This window comes from Oryza sativa, chromosome 8, assembly GCF_034140825.1.
Source record: "Oryza sativa Japonica Group chromosome 8, ASM3414082v1".
NCBI lineage: Eukaryota > Viridiplantae > Streptophyta > Magnoliopsida > Poales > Poaceae > Oryza > Oryza sativa.
Window position 1 is genome coordinate 19,801,961 of NC_089042.1, and position 17,631 is coordinate 19,819,591.

General features: G+C 41.9%; 2 protein-coding genes across 3 annotated transcripts; both read right to left on the reverse strand.

Annotated features, from left to right (window-relative positions):
• LOC107276720 (protein neprosin) lies at positions 1-3,792 on the reverse strand. The gene is made up of 7 exons (XM_026019969.2): positions 3,639-3,792; positions 3,446-3,532; positions 2,656-2,853; positions 1,591-1,758; positions 1,443-1,496; positions 1,208-1,330; positions 1-526 (listed from the first exon to the last, which is right to left on the reverse strand). The coding sequence occupies exons 1-7, from the start codon at positions 3,783-3,785 to the stop codon at positions 170-172; spliced, it is 1,134 nt and encodes a 377-aa protein (XP_025875754.2). The 5' UTR covers positions 3,786-3,792; the 3' UTR covers positions 1-169.
• A 3,673-nt stretch (positions 3,793-7,465) lies between these two features.
• On the reverse strand, positions 7,466-11,291 carry LOC4345551 (uncharacterized methyltransferase At1g78140, chloroplastic). Of its 2 annotated transcripts, none has more exons than XM_015793316.3 (9): positions 10,937-11,291; positions 10,663-10,763; positions 10,419-10,565; positions 9,971-10,052; positions 9,254-9,444; positions 8,941-9,052; positions 8,230-8,337; positions 7,798-7,993; positions 7,466-7,701 (listed from the first exon to the last, which is right to left on the reverse strand). In XM_015793316.3, the coding sequence occupies exons 1-8, from the start codon at positions 11,129-11,131 to the stop codon at positions 7,853-7,855; spliced, it is 1,077 nt and encodes a 358-aa protein (XP_015648802.1). In that variant the 5' UTR covers positions 11,132-11,291; the 3' UTR covers positions 7,466-7,701; positions 7,798-7,852. The 2 variants fall into 2 exon arrangements, with proteins under 2 accessions (XP_015648802.1, XP_066159941.1); XM_066303844.1 differs by having other exon boundaries at positions 9,221-9,444; positions 10,937-11,286.
• Between the last annotated feature and the right edge of the window lie 6,340 nt (positions 11,292-17,631).

A 17,631-nucleotide genomic window follows, 5' to 3' on the forward strand; every position in this document is an offset into this window, starting at 1 on the left:
TCACGGGAAAGCCGGGATTTATTCCATTATCTTAAAAAAAATCATCATGGGAAGGAAAATGCTAAGATTACGGCTGATATCAATTTCCTCTAACCAAATACACCCATGATCATCCTCCAAATAAGGTGAGGACACTATCAAAGACAGAGGCCACGCTGAAGTCACTCACTCACGGCTGGCCTCCAGGACCGCCATATTCGAACACAGCTCCCTCCGGGCCTGTTCCCGAGCTCGAGGTGACCGTGGCGTCGTAGATGTTGATGTCGGCGACATCTCTCGCCACCGTCCAGTTGGCGATCCTGGCGCCTTGGGCCGCCACCCACGTGAACCTGGCGGCGCGGTAGTTGCCGCCGTGCACGGGCTGGATGCCGTTGCCCATGGGTGGGCTCTTCTGCCCCGGCGACGCGTACACGATCCCTCCCATCTGCACCTCCGTCCCGCCGCTCATCCCGTTGATGATCTCCTTGGGGAAGTAGCCCACGACCTCGTCACCGACCACCACCTGCCAGTTCCCGGTTTGGATATCCTAGACCACACATGTTGCAAAAATATGTATCATCAGAAACCACGTATATTTTTTTTCATAATACTAGCTGAATGTCCATGCATTGCAACGGGAATTAAATAGTAGAGAACCACATAGCACACTCTAAAGCCTCAAAAATTAAAATAAAACTATCCTCGCTGTAAAATCTTAGGGTTATATTATTTATCATCATTTTCACCTTCAATTTTTTTCCCTCTATTTGGTGGTAGTATATCTAAGAAACATTTACGCTACTTGAGATGTACTTCTGCAGGTGATGAGTTCAATTCAATGCAATACTTGATTGTGTGCATCCTAGGGGCTGTTCAGATTGTTGTCATTTTGAACCATTCCATTATTTGGCAAGTTGCCAAAATTTGGCTTCATTTGGTTTGCTACCAAATATTGGTAATGCCCATAGAATTTGGCAAGATTTTAGAAACTTCTCCTCACAAAATTATGCCAATATTTGATAAGGTAACAAACTAAACATTATCTTTACATTTCTAACTTACCAAAATGTTGGCATTGCTAAAATTTGGCTTTACCAACAAATGGTAAGGTTGATTTTGGCAACAAACTGAACAGGCCCCTAGAATATATACGTAGGACGCGGGGATGTAATTCACCTTTCTTAACATTAAAAAGGTTCAGTGCAATGTGATGAACAGCATTGATCACCTTGGTCATATTCAGAGGAATAGATCCTGTTGTAAGTACCATCCCAGGAGAGGTAGTTCTGCTCAGCAGCACAAAGCCTGGGCAGAGCATGTTCATGCAGCCGGTCTTGTGGTAGTCATCGGCCTGTTTACAGGAGATTTTCTGCTGTCAATATGTAGACTAGCTACCAAGAGGTACTCCAATACAAAATACTTTCCAATTAGAAGGTCACAAATTTCTATCCTGCGAAACCCACCGTCCAATAAGTCACCAATCGTGTCTGGGTGTCGCTCTCGCGGTCAGGATCGACCTGGTGTATAGTATAGATAAGGGTAAAAATACAGTGCAAAGGTGTTTGGCAGAAAATGCCTACAAAATCATCAAAAGTGAAAAGAAAAACTCACATGCCATCCAGATTGTATGACACTAACTGCGTTGGAGCTATCATCAACAAGCAGTATTTGAGCCGACGAAGACTGGCCCTGTTGAACATTGAGCGGATACACCTCGAGCACTGCGCCCGTAGCTTGGAATTTTGAGCCTTCTTCGCTGTTGATCAACAATAGGGCGAACTAGAGGGAAGGCATGGCATGAACAATGAGAATGTGACATTGTTCATACTACAATATTTTCTTTTCGTGAGCAGGACAGTTGTAGAACGAGTAGCTCTGAATTCAAATGGACAATACTGTGGATGTGTATTATAGGTTTCACAAGTGAGTTTTTTTTTTTGGTCCTCCATCCATCTGATGTAGGAGTAAGAGCTGTGACAATATCTAAATATTTGATTCATGATTTGTAATTAAAAGAAACATTGATTGCTCCCATAAATACATTGTCTTTTCTCAGTAAATCATGCTGGCATGCTATCTGCTGAAATCACGCGTGCTAGCCATGATGTCACTATCATTTTCTTCGTTTCAATTTGCAATAAAACATATAAATATAGCATGCGTCAAAATAAAATGGTTACATGAATCAAAGTACTATATCATTTTAATATATTTTATTTGGAAGACAGGTATGGATGTTATGTAAAATTTGAACGAAATACAATAAAAAAATCTGAATTATTTCCATGTAATCGCAAACAAAATCTGAAGTATTTCTTAACTTCCATTTCAAAATGAAAATACAAAACCTGTATATAGGTCTATTGCCAAATCTAATTTGAAATTGGACTTTTGCTGGTAGAGGCAGTTTTTCTCGATATTTTGCCAAGTTTATTACTAACTCAAGGAAGCATCATTGTCCTTCATTTTACAGCATAATAAATTAGCATCAATTTTTGCTTTTGAATGTTGTAAATGACCATTTAATATCCATAAAGTAAGAGGAATGTTGTCCTAGATTAAATGCAAAATGGATACATTTGGTGATGATTTGGTGTATCACCCAAAAAAAAAATATTCCGAAGTAGAGAATCATAAAATCTGAGAGAAAATTCGAATTTTGAAATGCCAACTTACATGTTGTCCAGGAATTGTACTAGTGTAACTCATTGGCGTAAATGATTGGTCTTTCTGTGGTTTCAACGGTCCACGAAACGCGCGTGCCCTTAGGAGATCCTCCTTGAGAGTCCTTCGAATGAGAACCGTTCCATCAGGGCAACTTTCTTGCAGACCAAAATGAGTTATCAAACTTTTGGAGTATGAGCGCGGTGGAATCTGGTTTCAGATTTCAGTAAAAAAACAGTTAGTCCAGTGAATGAGGCTTCTTCATAAAATATATTGGGAATTTACACATAGTAAACCTATAAGCTGACAGGTTTCACTGCTAGTAACCAATAAATACTATTCTACAGAGTTTTTTTTTTTTTTGAGCTTCTATTCTACAGAGTTTGTCTTCTGTAATGTAGTACAGGGAATACATCATGCTGCAAAACAGATGACTTCCTTTTGAACTCTATGAATTATAATTCGCCATCGATCTAAATCTGATGTGTATGCCTTGTAAAGAACAGGTACAAACAAATCTAGAAAGACATTTTAGAATCATACCGTGATAACAGAACAATTGCTAGAAAAAATAGATTTTTGAAATCGACATCGATCTATTTTCTATTTTCTCCAGGGTACACTTCACTCCATGATCTCATTTTTGGTGCAGATTACCGTTGTGTAATTTTTTGTTTTGCAAATCTCTTTGATGCAATAATCTTCTGTTGCAAATCTCTACCACAGCTAGTGAAATAGCTATACTAAAACGCAAAAAATAAGTGCACATGAGAGAATATAAATTTTTTATCCTGACTATTACCTGAAGTTTGTGATTCTTGAGAAGAGGATGATCGAATGCAGGCTGTCTGTAGATGTCCACGCAATCAAAAACTACACCATAGCTATCCTGCCATTTCATCAAATGCAGAATAATAAAAGAACGAAATATTGAATGGAGCATGGTAATTGGTTATTGGTGTCCCAAAGTTTCTTCACGTGGATATCAATATTACCTTGAAAGATTTCACATAGGGCTTGTTAAGCATCATGAGTTCTCTCTCCAGTGCTAAGTCGTCTTCGTTGGAGAGCACCAAGCTTCTTGCTGCAGCATTGCTGAAGAACAGAAAAGAGAGCACGACAAATATCGATGACTGCCCCATCTTGACTTGATCCAATGATCCTTGTGCTATGTTTGTCATTATATATGCAGCAGGGTGATCGGTGTATTTATGTGGCTAGATTTGTTACGCTATTGCTGTATCAAAGATGTTAATTAGGTGGTTCAGAATATTCCTTAATATTAGGGATATATATATATAGGTTTTTAATGTGGTGATCCGAAATATTAAAAAGATTTAAAGCCAAAATACATACTATTTATGTAATATAACTCAATGACAATATTCTTGATGAATAAACTAATTTGAGTATAATATGGAGGGATTAGAATTGTAGCATTCAGAAACACTTTTTTTTAAAAAAAAATGGTACGAGTATAATCCCTTTTGTTACAACATCTTTGCCTGGTTCTTGCCATTTCTAGCATGCTAATTTCCCCACGTATATTGTTTGTTGTATGGTTGTCTTCCTATTTGTGCTAATGTAAGTTTTATATGTACCTTATGACAACTAATTCATGATGTTATATGTTAGCAGTGTCCTCTTCTCATGAGCTTGCCATTTCTATTCCTCATGGAGGCCACACCTCATTGTTGTGACTTTCACAATTCACACTACCTATGGTGATCAAGGATTTTTACGATCCAGCGGTACCTTGCGGTACCGATTCTCGACCGTTGGATCCGGGCAGATCCAACGGCTGGCAGAGATTGGTACTGCGGGGTACCAGTTCTAACCCTGATGCGGTACCTCGTGTTGAATGTAGGTGGAAGGGCAGTAATGTAATTCCGCGTGCCAATGATAGAGAGAGCAGACGGTAGATGCTCAGAAACCCTAGAATTTGCCTCTCCCGCATCTCCATTAGTCCTGTCCCGCGGCGCCGCCGTCTTCCATCACGCCGCCGCTGGACTTGTTCCTCTCCCACGCTGTCATCCTTCCCTTGTTCCTCTCTCGCGCCACCGCTGTTCTCTTTTTTCTCTCTCGCGCCGCCACCGGACTTTATCCTCTTCCGCGCCGCCGGCGTTCCCTTGTTGCTCTGCGCCGCCGCTGGGAACGACAACGACTTGGACGCCGCCGCCACCGGGAACGACAACGACTTGGATGATGCCATCGCCGGGAACAATGACTCGAACGCCGCATCCACCCTTGCTCATCTTTTCTATCCCGATCCTACCCATCCCGGATTCAATGGTTAGATGTGTTTTGGTACCGCACGGTACCAGTACCACCCAGTACAACCTGCTGGACCATAGCAATCCTCATGGTGATCACTCGTTTGCATTGGTTTTAATATATCTTATTTAGTATTTGTTTCCTAATTTATAGAATCCCTCCTAATTGTTGCTTCTCCCTTTCAAAGCGACTATATCTTTTAGATATTAGTAGTATTTACTTCTCTCTAACCGTTTGTTAAGGACGATGTTATGACATTAAACGCACATACACATTCCAATCATTGCAAATATGAGCAGCCCTTGCACTTTCTTTGGTGAGGTGTGTTACGAAACCAGCAGCCCACAAAAACCCAACTTGATTACTTACTAATCGAGTCTATCACTAAATACAAAAGGTGAATGAAGCTATACCTATAAATAGAGTGAGAAGATTCACTATTGTACAATTTAAAAAGAGAATGAGTAAGAAAGCATGTCACACCCTCATATCTTTGTGACTCCATTTTTGTAAGCATTATATAATCCCTCTTAAACTACTTTGTAGCATGAAGGGTTGCATAATACCTAATTTGTAGTAGGGGGAGTAGCATAATACGTTATCAGCATAAGTTCTATCAAAGACCGAGGAAGAACAACGGTAAGAACTCCTAGGTTTGTTTTGCATCTCGTTGATCTGATTGTGAAAACGAACTCATCTTTCTGTCATTGTTCCCTTTTTGTGACTCTCGACAAACACTGCCACTGTCGACTTGGAGTCACCAGTGCAAGCCGATTGGGGTATTCTCTCGGCAGTCGGCACTAACTATGGCTCCGCCACATCGGGCCGAACAAGGACAGGCAAAAGAGCCAGCCACCACGCACTAGCAGTCAACCTCCACGCCCGCCTCGTGCCTATTCTATGATAAGCGATGCAGCATGCAGCTGTCCACTGTTAGTAGTGATTTATTGTTTACTAGGCGTTTGAAATATATCTCCATTTGAAATGTCGATATATTCTATAACCCTTTCAAATGGCGACAGCAGTACAGTTTTGTGATATCTCAAAATGGGGAGTCTAATTTTGTTGTATTAACAAAAAATGGTATAGCTAATAAAAAAAACTCGCATACCTAATGCCATACATCCTCATTCGACATCAAGACAACCCAATGCTTAATGGAAAAATTTTGCAACCCCTGCTAGATACAACAAGATACGTATGTAGCAACAACAATGATTTGAGCTCCATGTTGCCTTACCTTGTTTCATCAACTTGCCTGACATGAGCAAATAATGACATTTTTGCCGCTAAGCCTGAAAGAAATATGAAAATAGCTAACCTCATCTAGGAGGAAAACTTACTTGTATCGATTGTAGTGCTGTTGGCATCTAACATTTGCGAGATCAGTGAAGAACTTCTCTAAACGTGGTACAAAATCCTGTCCCTAGCGTTTTGTGGAGATCGCAGAAGCAGCAAAACAATGGAGTTTGGCTGGCGTGACAGTGAGTGTGTTAGCTTATACTGCACCGATGGCGTCGGTCGTTTTCCTCTGTTTCGCGGGACATCGCCTTAATCTTCTTAGGTTTTCGGTGTATGTAATCTCGTCCTTGAAATCTTAATAATCCCTCCCTCCGAAAGTCTAAGGCTTATTTTATTCTTTGGTTTTTTCCAAAAGTCTAAGTCCTATTTGTAGTCATTATATGCTAAATTAAATTGTTGATGGGAACCAAGAAGCCATTTTAGTACTCCCTCCATCTATTTTTGATAGTCATATTTCCAAATCTGAAAAAAATTATTTTTGATAGGCATATTTCAATCCAACAACTTATCATCTTAATGGTTTTCTTTGAATTTAATGCGTGACTCTCTATTCTTCCACACAAGATTGGCTACATGAGCATCGAAAAATGTAAATATTAATGAATCGCTTGTTTTACGAGGAATGACTAATACATGTTTAAAAATTCCTATGGAATAGGTAATCCTATGCACATTTTGGAGGAAAGTTAGCAAGAGGTCCAACCTCTTGGAAAAATTCCTTTGAGTCTATCTCTCTCATCTGATTCCTGCGTTTTTCCTATGATCCAATCAAATGGTCATTCCTATGTTTTTCCTGTATTTTCCAATCCTCTATTTTACACCTACATTCCTATCAGAATCCTGTATTTTTCCTATTCCTCTGTTTTTCCATTCCTACGATTCAAAAGGACCCTACACTATCGCAGGAATGAGAAAACGTAGGAATAGAAAAAACGTAGGATTTTGATAGGAATGTAAGTGTAAAACAGAGGATTGCAAAACACAGGAATGGCCATTTGATTGGACCGCAGGAAAAACGCAAGAATTAGAAGAGAGATAAAGACTCAAAGGAAAGTTTCCACGAGGTTCTATCTCATATTAGAATTCCTTCAAAACTTGCATGACATTAGGCATTCCATAGGAATTTCATAGGATTCCATAAGATCCATTCCTTTGCTTCAAAGGGCTATATAGGATAAATTTCTATAGGAATGAAATCCTTTAAAATTCCTATGAATTTTCTTTGAATCAAAGGGACCTAAATAAATAGTGAACACAATAAATTTGTTTATGCTCTGTATATACTACTAGTAGCAGCATGAGTCGATATACAAAAGTTACAGGATTGCAAGAGCCGAGTCGCCGAGTCCTATACACAAAAAAATTGAGGTACAAGCAACCAAAATGGTTAGGTAAAGCAAAATATATGTATGTACTCACTATTCTATACCACATTTCCCTCAGGTAAAACTATTAGTCCAACTAGAAAGGGCGCGGAGAATCCTGTAACAATATATTTTAACATTCAGTAAAGGATTAGACTTGATAAAATGTAGTGAACTTCACAAGATTCAATTAGAATGCAGTGTGTTCACTTACAGTGCATAATCAATGATTTTCAGGACAAGGTTGAGAGGACTGTCCAGTTGATCAATTAGCTTGCTTTAGTAGCTGAGAACATTATATAGAATCCATTTCTGACAAACTTGAAATCAATAAGCCCACACGCTCTGCAAAGATCTTCGAACTCCGCTTCTGATAAGAAGATATTACTGCCGGTAAATTGGCTGATGTACTGCAAGATAATTTCATGAGAAAAGTGTGATTGTGTGAAACAAAACAGATTCCAAAAGGTGATACTACAGATAGCAGGACCAGATACTCCATAGGTTAACTTAAATATGCTAATATCTACATGTTCAAGCATTAAAGGTTCACTCCAATTTTAAATAACTACCATCATTAGGAAGCAAATTAATTTAACTTCTTAAAACGAATCATCAGTCGTGGATAATTAGGTTCCAGTATTACCGGGCGTCCTATCCTCAATACCGGTACAGCTGGTGGAAGAATATCTGCAACGAAAGTGGAAGCAACGAAAACGCCCCCAGGTCTAAGGACTCGACTAATTTCTGCAACCTGAAAAGAAAGAAGACAATAATAATGTTACGCTTCCTCACAAGGTATCGATTGACAACTTGCTAAAAAGTATTTGTTGCTGGAGAAGTCTACATATTGTACATTCTACACACAGAAAAGCCACAAATAATGTACTGTGATTTTTCATAAACATGATTCCTTGTTCTTCAGTAAGTTATCAAGTGAACCTTAATACATGTGTAATAAGTACCCTGAGTAAGTTTTCATGTATCCTAGTGGTGGTTCATGTTTATCCTATGGTTAGTGCTTGTGTAATCACATACATGTGGCTATGGGAAGGTTGGAACCAAACAAGTATGAGCATTTTCTTGTTCTAGCACTATGTGCAATTTCAATGGGCTCTACAGATGGAATTAGACAAAAGAGAATATGCCATCCACGTGTATTTGAGTGCATAGAAGAACATCACTGAGGAAATGAGTATGGTTTTCTGTTTTTTTTCTTCTGAGAAAGACAAAGTCAGCAAATGCATAATATAGGAAACAACTCAAACAGCTTGTAGAACTCAACAATACTGAAAGACACAGTAAGGTCGTAAGAGTTTTTACAGACATAAAATTGTTATTCAAGTAGAAATCTTACAGCACAAGCTGGGGATGGCCAACAATGGATCGCAGCAGCTGCATGGACAGCATCAATTGAACCGCTCACAAAAGGGAGTCGGGATATATCAGCTCTCGCCAAGGCTAATGTCCTGAAACAGAAGTAATAAATAGCATTCAACGTTAGCATCAAGTATAGCATTCAACATTAGAAGAAATCAATAATGACGAAAAAATGCTATGAAGCATAAAAGACAATGCGAAGGACACAAATGAGTATTGCGACTTAATGAATTAAGCATGACAAAGGAATTACATACAAATGTTGGTGATTGGGGAACTGAGGACCATACTTATCTGAAATGTTTTCCTGCTTGACATATTCATTGCACTGCTTCAACATGTTCTCTGAGAAATCTAGTGCCACAACAAGAGAATATAGTTCACTCTTAACAAATAATCTTGAAAACAGGCCACTTCCACAACTTGCATCAACTATAATCCCTCCAGTTGTCGGTTTCAAATAAGTTTGAGCCATTTCAAACTGCAGTCGCGTTGCAATATTTTTCAGAAAGTGAAGAAATTATGCTTGCATGCACAAGATGATACATAAATGCTTTAATTATACCAAAGAAAATTGAACCTAATAAATTAACCATGGCTACAAGTTGTGTTCAGCACCAAGATTGATATTATAGGTAGAGAGTTTTGAGTACATCATCTCCTAAACTCAGCTGGTGGCTTACTTATTTAGTTTCCAGTGTTGAAAAAACGGGCTGGTTCCCAGTCCATCAGTTAACCCAACCACCTGATTGAGCTAGACCCAGTTTGGATGCAAATAGGACTTTTCTGGCTTGCCTTAACGAAAATGGTTGTGTGAACATTTGCGCATATATGTTGATCATATCCCTCTTAATATTTACCACACAAGTGTTTTGATTAGTTATAGCTATGTATTTCTAAAAAGCAAGAAAGAAGCTATGCAGCACATTTAATAATGATGGTCGCAAGATAGCTGTTTTACAAATGCAATAAAATCCTGAAGCATACAAAATAGTGAGTGGCATGACCTCTCTCTCTAGGCCTGGGAAACCACTCCAAATGAAATTTTGGCGCCATCCCCTCTCATAAAGAAATGATACCAGCGGAGTCCTGTTCCATAATCAACAGGAAATAAATAGTCTAAAGAGAAATAATCTATAAACAAGTATACCTATGTGAAAGACAGGCATATTTCATACCACATCTCCCAGATGGTCGAACATTTTCAAGGTTTCATAGAGGTGCAGAGGTTTCTTTCACTACATAACTACAGGCTACAGCCACAGACCACAAAGCATGATTTTGGCAGTTAATTGTAAACTCTCAAACAACTAATGCGAGATGCTTAGCTACATTCTGCCAACAATTCATAAGTCAGGAATACGTCAATTTAAGCACGATAGGTTTGGTTCCTCTCGTAATGTGATCTGTTCATCTAAGTTCACCAGCTTAACAAACTTCAGAAGACTCTGTTACCTGAAAACTTCAGTTGTCACTGTCGTGGATTCAGAGTACTCAGTAGAACCAACTGCTACAGTCATATCCCAGTAATCCCCTCTATTGGGATAAAATTTCTTGCAGGTAGAACACTCAAGACTAGAACTAGAAGCAGCACTGACCGGCCTGAAAAGATTCAACAAATTAACTATCAAACGGGGAAGCGAAGCGATTAGCATGCCTCGATATGCTGCTGATGTGAAAATGGAAAAATACCACTTACGCGGACTGATCGCTCGAGCTTATGAGGGGGTAGTAGCAGATTGGGCATGCCAGCTTTCTGAGCTTGTTCTCTGCCGCCGGTTCACGCTCCACCGAAGATTCCTGCGCAATCAATCGTTCATTCATAATTTGCAGTTAAACACATATTGCAGAGAAATTTCGCGTCCCGTCTCCAGCTCCTGGGACACGCGCAGAGCGCGTAATCCGAGGAGCACGCGCGCGCGAGTATCGAGCCCGCCACCCGTTCGACGGAATGCGTCAGAGGGCACGCTCACCTCGACGGCCTCGTCGGGGGCGGCGGTGACGAATTCGGGGGTGACGCTGGCGCGCAGGGCCGAGCGCGGGATGCCCTTCGCGGAGGCGGACGCTCCAGGCGCGCGCCGCCGCGCCGCGGCGCAGGACAGCAGGCGGTGCCCGCCGCGGCCGCCGCAGAGCGCCACGGCGGAGCCTGCGGAGCAGCGCGACCACATCGCCGGCGACCGGGAGCCGAAGCGCCGCGGCGGAGGAGGAGGCGAAGGCGAAGGTCTGGAGATCGTAGGAGCGGGAGGAGGGGTGTGCGGCGCGCGGGGCTCCCACGATGCCCACGAACGGGAGGCTGTGGCCGACGAACAAACACAGTGGCCACGAACCGTCGCTCCTTTGCGCAGCGAGCGAGATGATATCTGAGCGGAGTGGTGCGGGCCGAATCCATTGGACGTATCCAGTCCAGAGGCCACCGTGTTGGGTTGGGTACTTGGGCTACCGGAGGAAAGAGTTCGGCCCACCTAAAGTTCGAGGAATAAGTTTACTTAAGGTCCCTTAATTTATCGCCGAGTCCGAAATTCAACCCTAGACCGTAAAACCAGATACAATTCATCCCCACTTACAAAACTTAGTACAAAAGAGCTCTCGGCAGTATTGTCCTTAATTTGCTCTTGCCAGCTAGCAGCGTGTTTGATGTATCGATGATTTGATACAATCCCAACTCGATATGATCATGCGGTGCTGTTCGCGATGTGGAAGCTCGGGGGCAAGTGCGTGTGCTCAAGAGCGACTGCAAGACAGTCATGGCGGCGTGCTCCTGCTGCTGCCACGCGATGGTGGAGAAAACGGACAATATGCCATTCTATATGATGCTTACCGGATAAAATGCCACTCGGTAAAATGTATCGGCCTATCGGACAATACGCGCTCGCTGCATGCCCCGTCCTCCTTTTCCCGCGTCGTCGCCTCTTCCTCTGGCCCATCATCCCCACCGCTGCTCACCCGCCCGTTCGCCACCTTGTCCTCCTTCCGCCACCGCCTCATGGCGAGGCCTCCGGCACCGCCCACCAGTCCACCCTAGATGCTCCCTTTCCCCCTCTCTTCACAGCCACAGCCAGGGGTATTTCGGGCATAAAAATGGTAAAAACTTTCCAAAGTGGCATTTCATCCGGTAGGCAACGTATTAAGTGGTATTTTATCTGATGCATTTTATTGAGTGGCATTTCATCGAAACCCCACATATAGCATACTATTCGTTTTCTCTGCAATGGTGGCCGCGTCATGCTACCTCTAGTGCACGCTGTGGAGTACCAGGCGCTTGCGCCGCCACCATGACGACGACGATGTGGAGGAAGGAGGAGGAGGAGGGCCCCTCCTCCACAGGAGGTGGGGATCGAGTACGGTGGCCGTTGCCGCCGGGAGAGGAGCGCGGCGACGGAAAGGGAATGGAGGAATCAAGACCAGATGCGGCGGTCTTTGCAGCGAGACTGACGAGCTTAGAGGAGAAGGCGGTGGCCAAGGCGAGGAGGAGCCACCATGGCCATGGGGAGAGCAGAGGGTGGAGACCAGATTGTTTTTTTCTAGATCAAACTATCACGTAAACGCCACATCAATGTTACGTGGGACGAAAACCTAGTCAATGAGCCACGTAGGCGCCACGTTAGCCAAAACCAAAAACAATACTGCCAAGAGACCTCGTTTGCACTAGTTTTTTAAGTTGGGGATACGTTGCATCCGGTTTTGCGGTCCAGGGAAGAATTTAAGACTCGACGACAAGTTGAGGGACTTAAAATGAACTCATTCCAAATTTCGGCCCACCTCTTTCACTTAACCCACAGCTAGAATACGTGACGCGGTGACAAGATGCAACGACCGGCGCTCCTGGCCTGCCACTGCCATTCCCCGATGAGGAGGCGCCGCTCGCGCGGGAGGCTGGCGAGGTCGCTAGCGCGGAGGCCGAGGCGGAGGAGGAGCGGAGGGAGGGAGGGTGAGCTTGCGCGGACGACGCGTGCTGCACTCGACGGTGGCGCTGGAGGCGGAAGCTTTGGCTCAAGGCTCATTGTTGCATGGTTCACCATGTGGAGGGGCTGGTAAGTGGTAACTAGGTATAAAGTCGTGTTAATTATATCCATTTGGCTAGATGAATGACTTAAGGAACTAACACATTGTTGACGGTCATTAGCGATCAGTTTCGACCGTCAATACTACCAAAATAAAGGAGAACTAGTTATGCTTGCAATGCATATTTGTGTTAGAATAATAATATTCCACTAGTATTAGGATTACTAACCTCTTGCAGAGAATGAACACAAAATAGAGGAGAATCGACATCAAACCAGACGATCAATCAATCGGACGATGTAGAGAATCAGACTTATGCATGAATGGGCCAAGAACTCAGAAATGATACAACGAATTGGGCCAAAATTCACAAGTCTGCAGAGAAGAACAATAGTGGGGGCCACCTGCTAGAGCTTGGGCCAGTTGGGCCAGCCCAGAGTTCGGCCGAACCACCCTGGTCGTCGTTGGATCCAGGTTTTGGCTGGACGGCGTGGATCACTCCCCAATGACGGTTGGAGGGAAATTCCGACCATTCCAACTGCCACAACCGTCATTGGCAGCCTATTAAGGAGCTCATCTTCTCACTTCCTCTACACACTTCAAGCAAAGTTCTCTCATATTCTCTCAAGCTTAGTTTAGTAGTCTCAAGCTAGTGGAGTAGGAATAGAATAGAAATCAGAGTCCGGAGATCTTCGGAAGAGTTCGGGTATAGCTCTAGTAGCTCTCATTTCTTCTTTTGTAAGACTTGTACTTTATTTAGAATATTCTTCTGTATACAATTCTGGTATTGAAATACTTTCTAAGTATATGAATGCCAACTTTACTTTATATTCAAGTTATATTGATTATACTGCTAGCTTATCTGGGAGATGCATAGGTACGGGTGTAATGTTTGCTTATGCAATTACTCTATGTCATGACGACGATATTAGAGTAGTATCTGGTAGTTTAGGCGTGGTGTTTAGATTACTGGGTATCATTATTTGGGGTTATATGCTACAGAAGAGAGGTGGGTCGCTAATGGTAACAGCTCAGTAGTACGGGTAATCCTCCGCACGTGTATATAGTCCTAAGTTAATTTCCTAGGGAGGGTACTCCTCCGTATTTAGCCCTGGTTGTATGGTCATGACGAACTGTCGTAAGGAACTCGGCAGTCAGGGGTGGCTTCTTGAAGTACCAGGAGGGCATCGGAAAGAGGTTATTAGCCAGTTAATCTTATAACTAGGGTGTATGTATAATATGTACACTAGAAGTATAGGAATATATTCTTTTCTATTTTCTTTCCACTTATCTTAGATAGTTTAATATGAGAATGAGAAGTCTTATGCTTGTGTGTCATCCTACCCTATGAATTATATTAACCCCTACTTAGACTATGATTATTACAAGTAACATATAAATTATTAGTACGGTTCTCTCTACTATAATCTTCCCACAGGATTAAACAAATATGATACCCTTGAAATACTCTCAGGTGAAATACTACAATGGTATATACGTGCGCTTGCGGATAAACTCTGTATCCATAATATACCAGGAATATTTCTACGCCATTGCTAGGAATTATATTTCTAGTAATGTCGTTAAGAAATACCAACACACATCAGGTTGTTTCTGTTGTAAACCAACCTATTAGTGAATCAACGGATCTGTTACCTGTCCCTCCCATAGCAGTAGAGGCGTGAGATAATGTAGAACACCCGTACCCTTCCTTTTGCCCTCAAGAACATTACAGAAGTAGACAATGAACGCAGATATAGTGTGGAGCACTCTCTTTATTATAGATCTGATGTGTAGTATAAGCCAACCTTAGATGTTTCACCATGACTCTGTATATATATAAGTGTCTTAGGAGGAGATAGATCTTATTTTTACTTCGGTTCGAATTGGTACACAAGAAAGGATCTTATCTCCCTGGGAGATAATAATATTCCGTAACAGTTTCAGTGGCATGCAGCTATTTAATCGTGATCGCTTATCGCACTCAAGTTGTTGATTAGCATTTGCAGTCTGTAAGTAACAAAGCAAAATAATTTGAAGCTGGAGGATCGGGGTATAGATGGAAATTACATGAAAGGATGAAGTTAAAGGAGAAAGAGGCAATGGCTCCACATCTTCACCAATGAAAGGCAAGCTCGACATGGATTAGCAACTTCCGCATGCTGCCCTTTATGCACCTTTGATGAAGATGTGGAGCACCTCTTCTCCTACGTTGTTCCGGTGTAGCAGCCATCTAGCACGCCTTCGGCCTAGACGAACACCAGCGCCTCCCTACCACGACTCGAAGACGTCTGGGACATCCCTCCACACGAACACTTCGTCACTCCTCGAGTCTGGCGCACCATCCTTCTCGCTGCAATTTGGAATATTTGGAAACGGCGCAACAACAAGGTCTTCAATTCCCTAGATGACTCCGCACCGTCAGTTCTCCGGTGTTATACTAGCGACATCAACTTGTGGTCCCACCGATGTCACAATGTTGAGGGCAAACAGCAGCTTCGTAATTGGGCCTCGCAACTCTTTGTAATTAGCTCTTAATTAATCCTCTCTCTCACCCCCTTAACCCTTCTCCTATATATGATTTCTTCAAATCAATAAAAGTTCAGGCTGGTGTCTGACACCCGCCGTAGTTTCCCTTAAAAAAAACCTAACTTTATGTTTCATGAGTTATAAACAACTTTGCCGCATCTATCTCTCCCTTCATTCATGCTATGTGTTGCTGAAAGGGTATTTGAGATATCAAACTAAAATGAAATATTAAATTTATCACGATTGATCAAGTGTAATGCATTTCATTTCTAACATACAAGTGTATCGGACAATCATTGATGGGGAGGGTTACTAGTTTGTAATTAATAATATCAATATCTCTATATAGATTAACTTTTCCATGTTTGAAGTCAATTTCAGCACAATCTTTTATTCAAGATTACTCAATTCAAGTCTACCCATGTAAATTTAAACCTACTTAATTCACGATTGCAAATCGTACTTGTGTTTGTGTAGCCAATTTTATCTGCAATTCACGTACTGTCTTAAAATTGGCCTATTGCGTTGGACCAATGGATCGTGAGTTCGTGACACTGCTGTCCTTCAAGTTTGACCCTTGATGCAGAACGGTGTAATGTGTATGGACAGGAAGTTCAGGGTATGCTTGAAAACCAAAAGTGAGGCCAAAACCATGGCCAACTACGAATTTAGAAAAAAAATGTTAGGCACAAATGCATCTTTCAATGGGTTAGTTTTCGGATTAACATCTAGCTAATAGTCCAAAGTAATGGGTATAAAATCTTTAGAACAGAGGATTAACTGTAGCGGCTATAGCAAATACAACTTTAATAGTAATCAATCTGAGCCATCATGAATAGCTCAAGACAGTTGGTTATAGAGGCACCACCATGACCCAAAAGGACCCACTCCAACTAGCGCTCATGGTCTTTTTCTTCCTCTAGCTCTCTTTATTTTTCCTATGGAGAAAAAAGTTTTCTTATTCTCCCCTCCTAACTACTCCTATATTGTAGCCACAAGACGTCCCTATAAATCAATCCTACCATTGTGTTTCACACTTTCACTTTTGTTAAGGCATACAAACTCGCTATAATTGATGACATACCTTTTACCCTTCAAACCATCGCTTTGGCACTAAAATATAACACGTAACAAGGTCCTCTTGTCAAGATTCTAGTACTTAGGGTTGTTTATAGTCGGTTGCCTGGGATTGCGGTTTAGCCACAACCAACACGAATAGTGTGGCAAGCAACATGCTGTAACTGTTGTAGTCGTAGGCTTACCTATCGAATATCCCTAATATTCCCGAGTATTGGTATCAAAACTAAATGAGCCTAGACATAGAGACTTGTAATATTTGTCAACAAAGTACGAGTTTATTGATAAATAAACTAAATGAGCCTAGGCATAGAAATTTGTACGAGTTTGGTTGTGTATATAATTCTTAATTTTTAAGTGCATAGGTAGAAGATATGACTATACAAACAAGGATGCAGTCATATACAATGAACTTCTAAAAAAAATCTTTGTTATAAAAAGTGCTTATGTCAAATGACACCAATGCTATCATTTTAATGAAATTACAGGAACTGTTTGTAGTCTCACCTTGAGCTTGATCAGCTCAAGTTTGATGATCTTCATTTGCTTGATCAGGCTGTCCAAGACCATATGTCCAATTGTGAACCTAGACGATGCATCTGTCGCGAGAAATTAAAATTTCCCATTGGTTAAGGCAGACACGAGGATGCCATGCCATTCCACAGTCACAGACCAAATAACATGTTGGGCTCAGAGTTATGCATGGGATGAACCTAAGACGGTCCGATCCAGGTTGACATTTGACACTTTGACAGCCATGTGCCGCGGCGCCTGTGGATTATTCTCTTCCCTGTGGCCGGAGTTTGGGTTTTCGTAAAGGACCCACAGAATGCAGAATGTTAACAAGATTGATCATAATAAGGATCTCCGCAAGGAAGTCTTCAGCCTGCCTAATTACCCAATCCAACTCCTAAACAAACATTCAGCACAGACACAAACACAACCCTCTCTTACGTCAGAGCACTTCTTTTTAGTAGCGGAATGGCAGATCACTAGACCAGCAGCAGTAGAGCTAGAGCGGTGCTTGCTCTTGCTCGTAGTCGTAGGGTGTTTGGCCGTT

What these genes read in the sequence shown, in the direction of transcription:
- LOC107276720 (XM_026019969.2), bottom strand. Translation starts at nt 3,785, where the DNA reads ATGGGGCAGTCATCGATATTTGTCGTGCTCTCTTTTCTGTTCTTCAGC. An exon ending in CCTATGTGAAATCTTTCAAG is followed by an intron (nt 3,533 to 3,638) that starts GTAATATTGATA and finishes ATGAAATGGCAG; the next exon opens with GATAGCTATGGTGTAGTTTT. An exon ending in TCAAGAATCACAAACTTCAG is followed by an intron (nt 2,854 to 3,445) that starts GTAATAGTCAGG and finishes ATCTGAAACCAG; the next exon opens with ATTCCACCGCGCTCATACTC.
- LOC4345551 (XM_066303844.1), bottom strand. Translation starts at nt 11,131, where the DNA reads ATGTGGTCGCGCTGCTCCGCAGGCTCCGCCGTGGCGCTCTGCGGCGGC. An exon ending in CCCCCGACGAGGCCGTCGAG is followed by an intron (nt 10,764 to 10,936) that starts GTGAGCGTGCCC and finishes TTGATTGCGCAG; the next exon opens with GAATCTTCGGTGGAGCGTGA. An exon ending in AGCTCGAGCGATCAGTCCGC is followed by an intron (nt 10,566 to 10,662) that starts GTAAGTGGTATT and finishes GAATCTTTTCAG; the next exon opens with GCCGGTCAGTGCTGCTTCTA.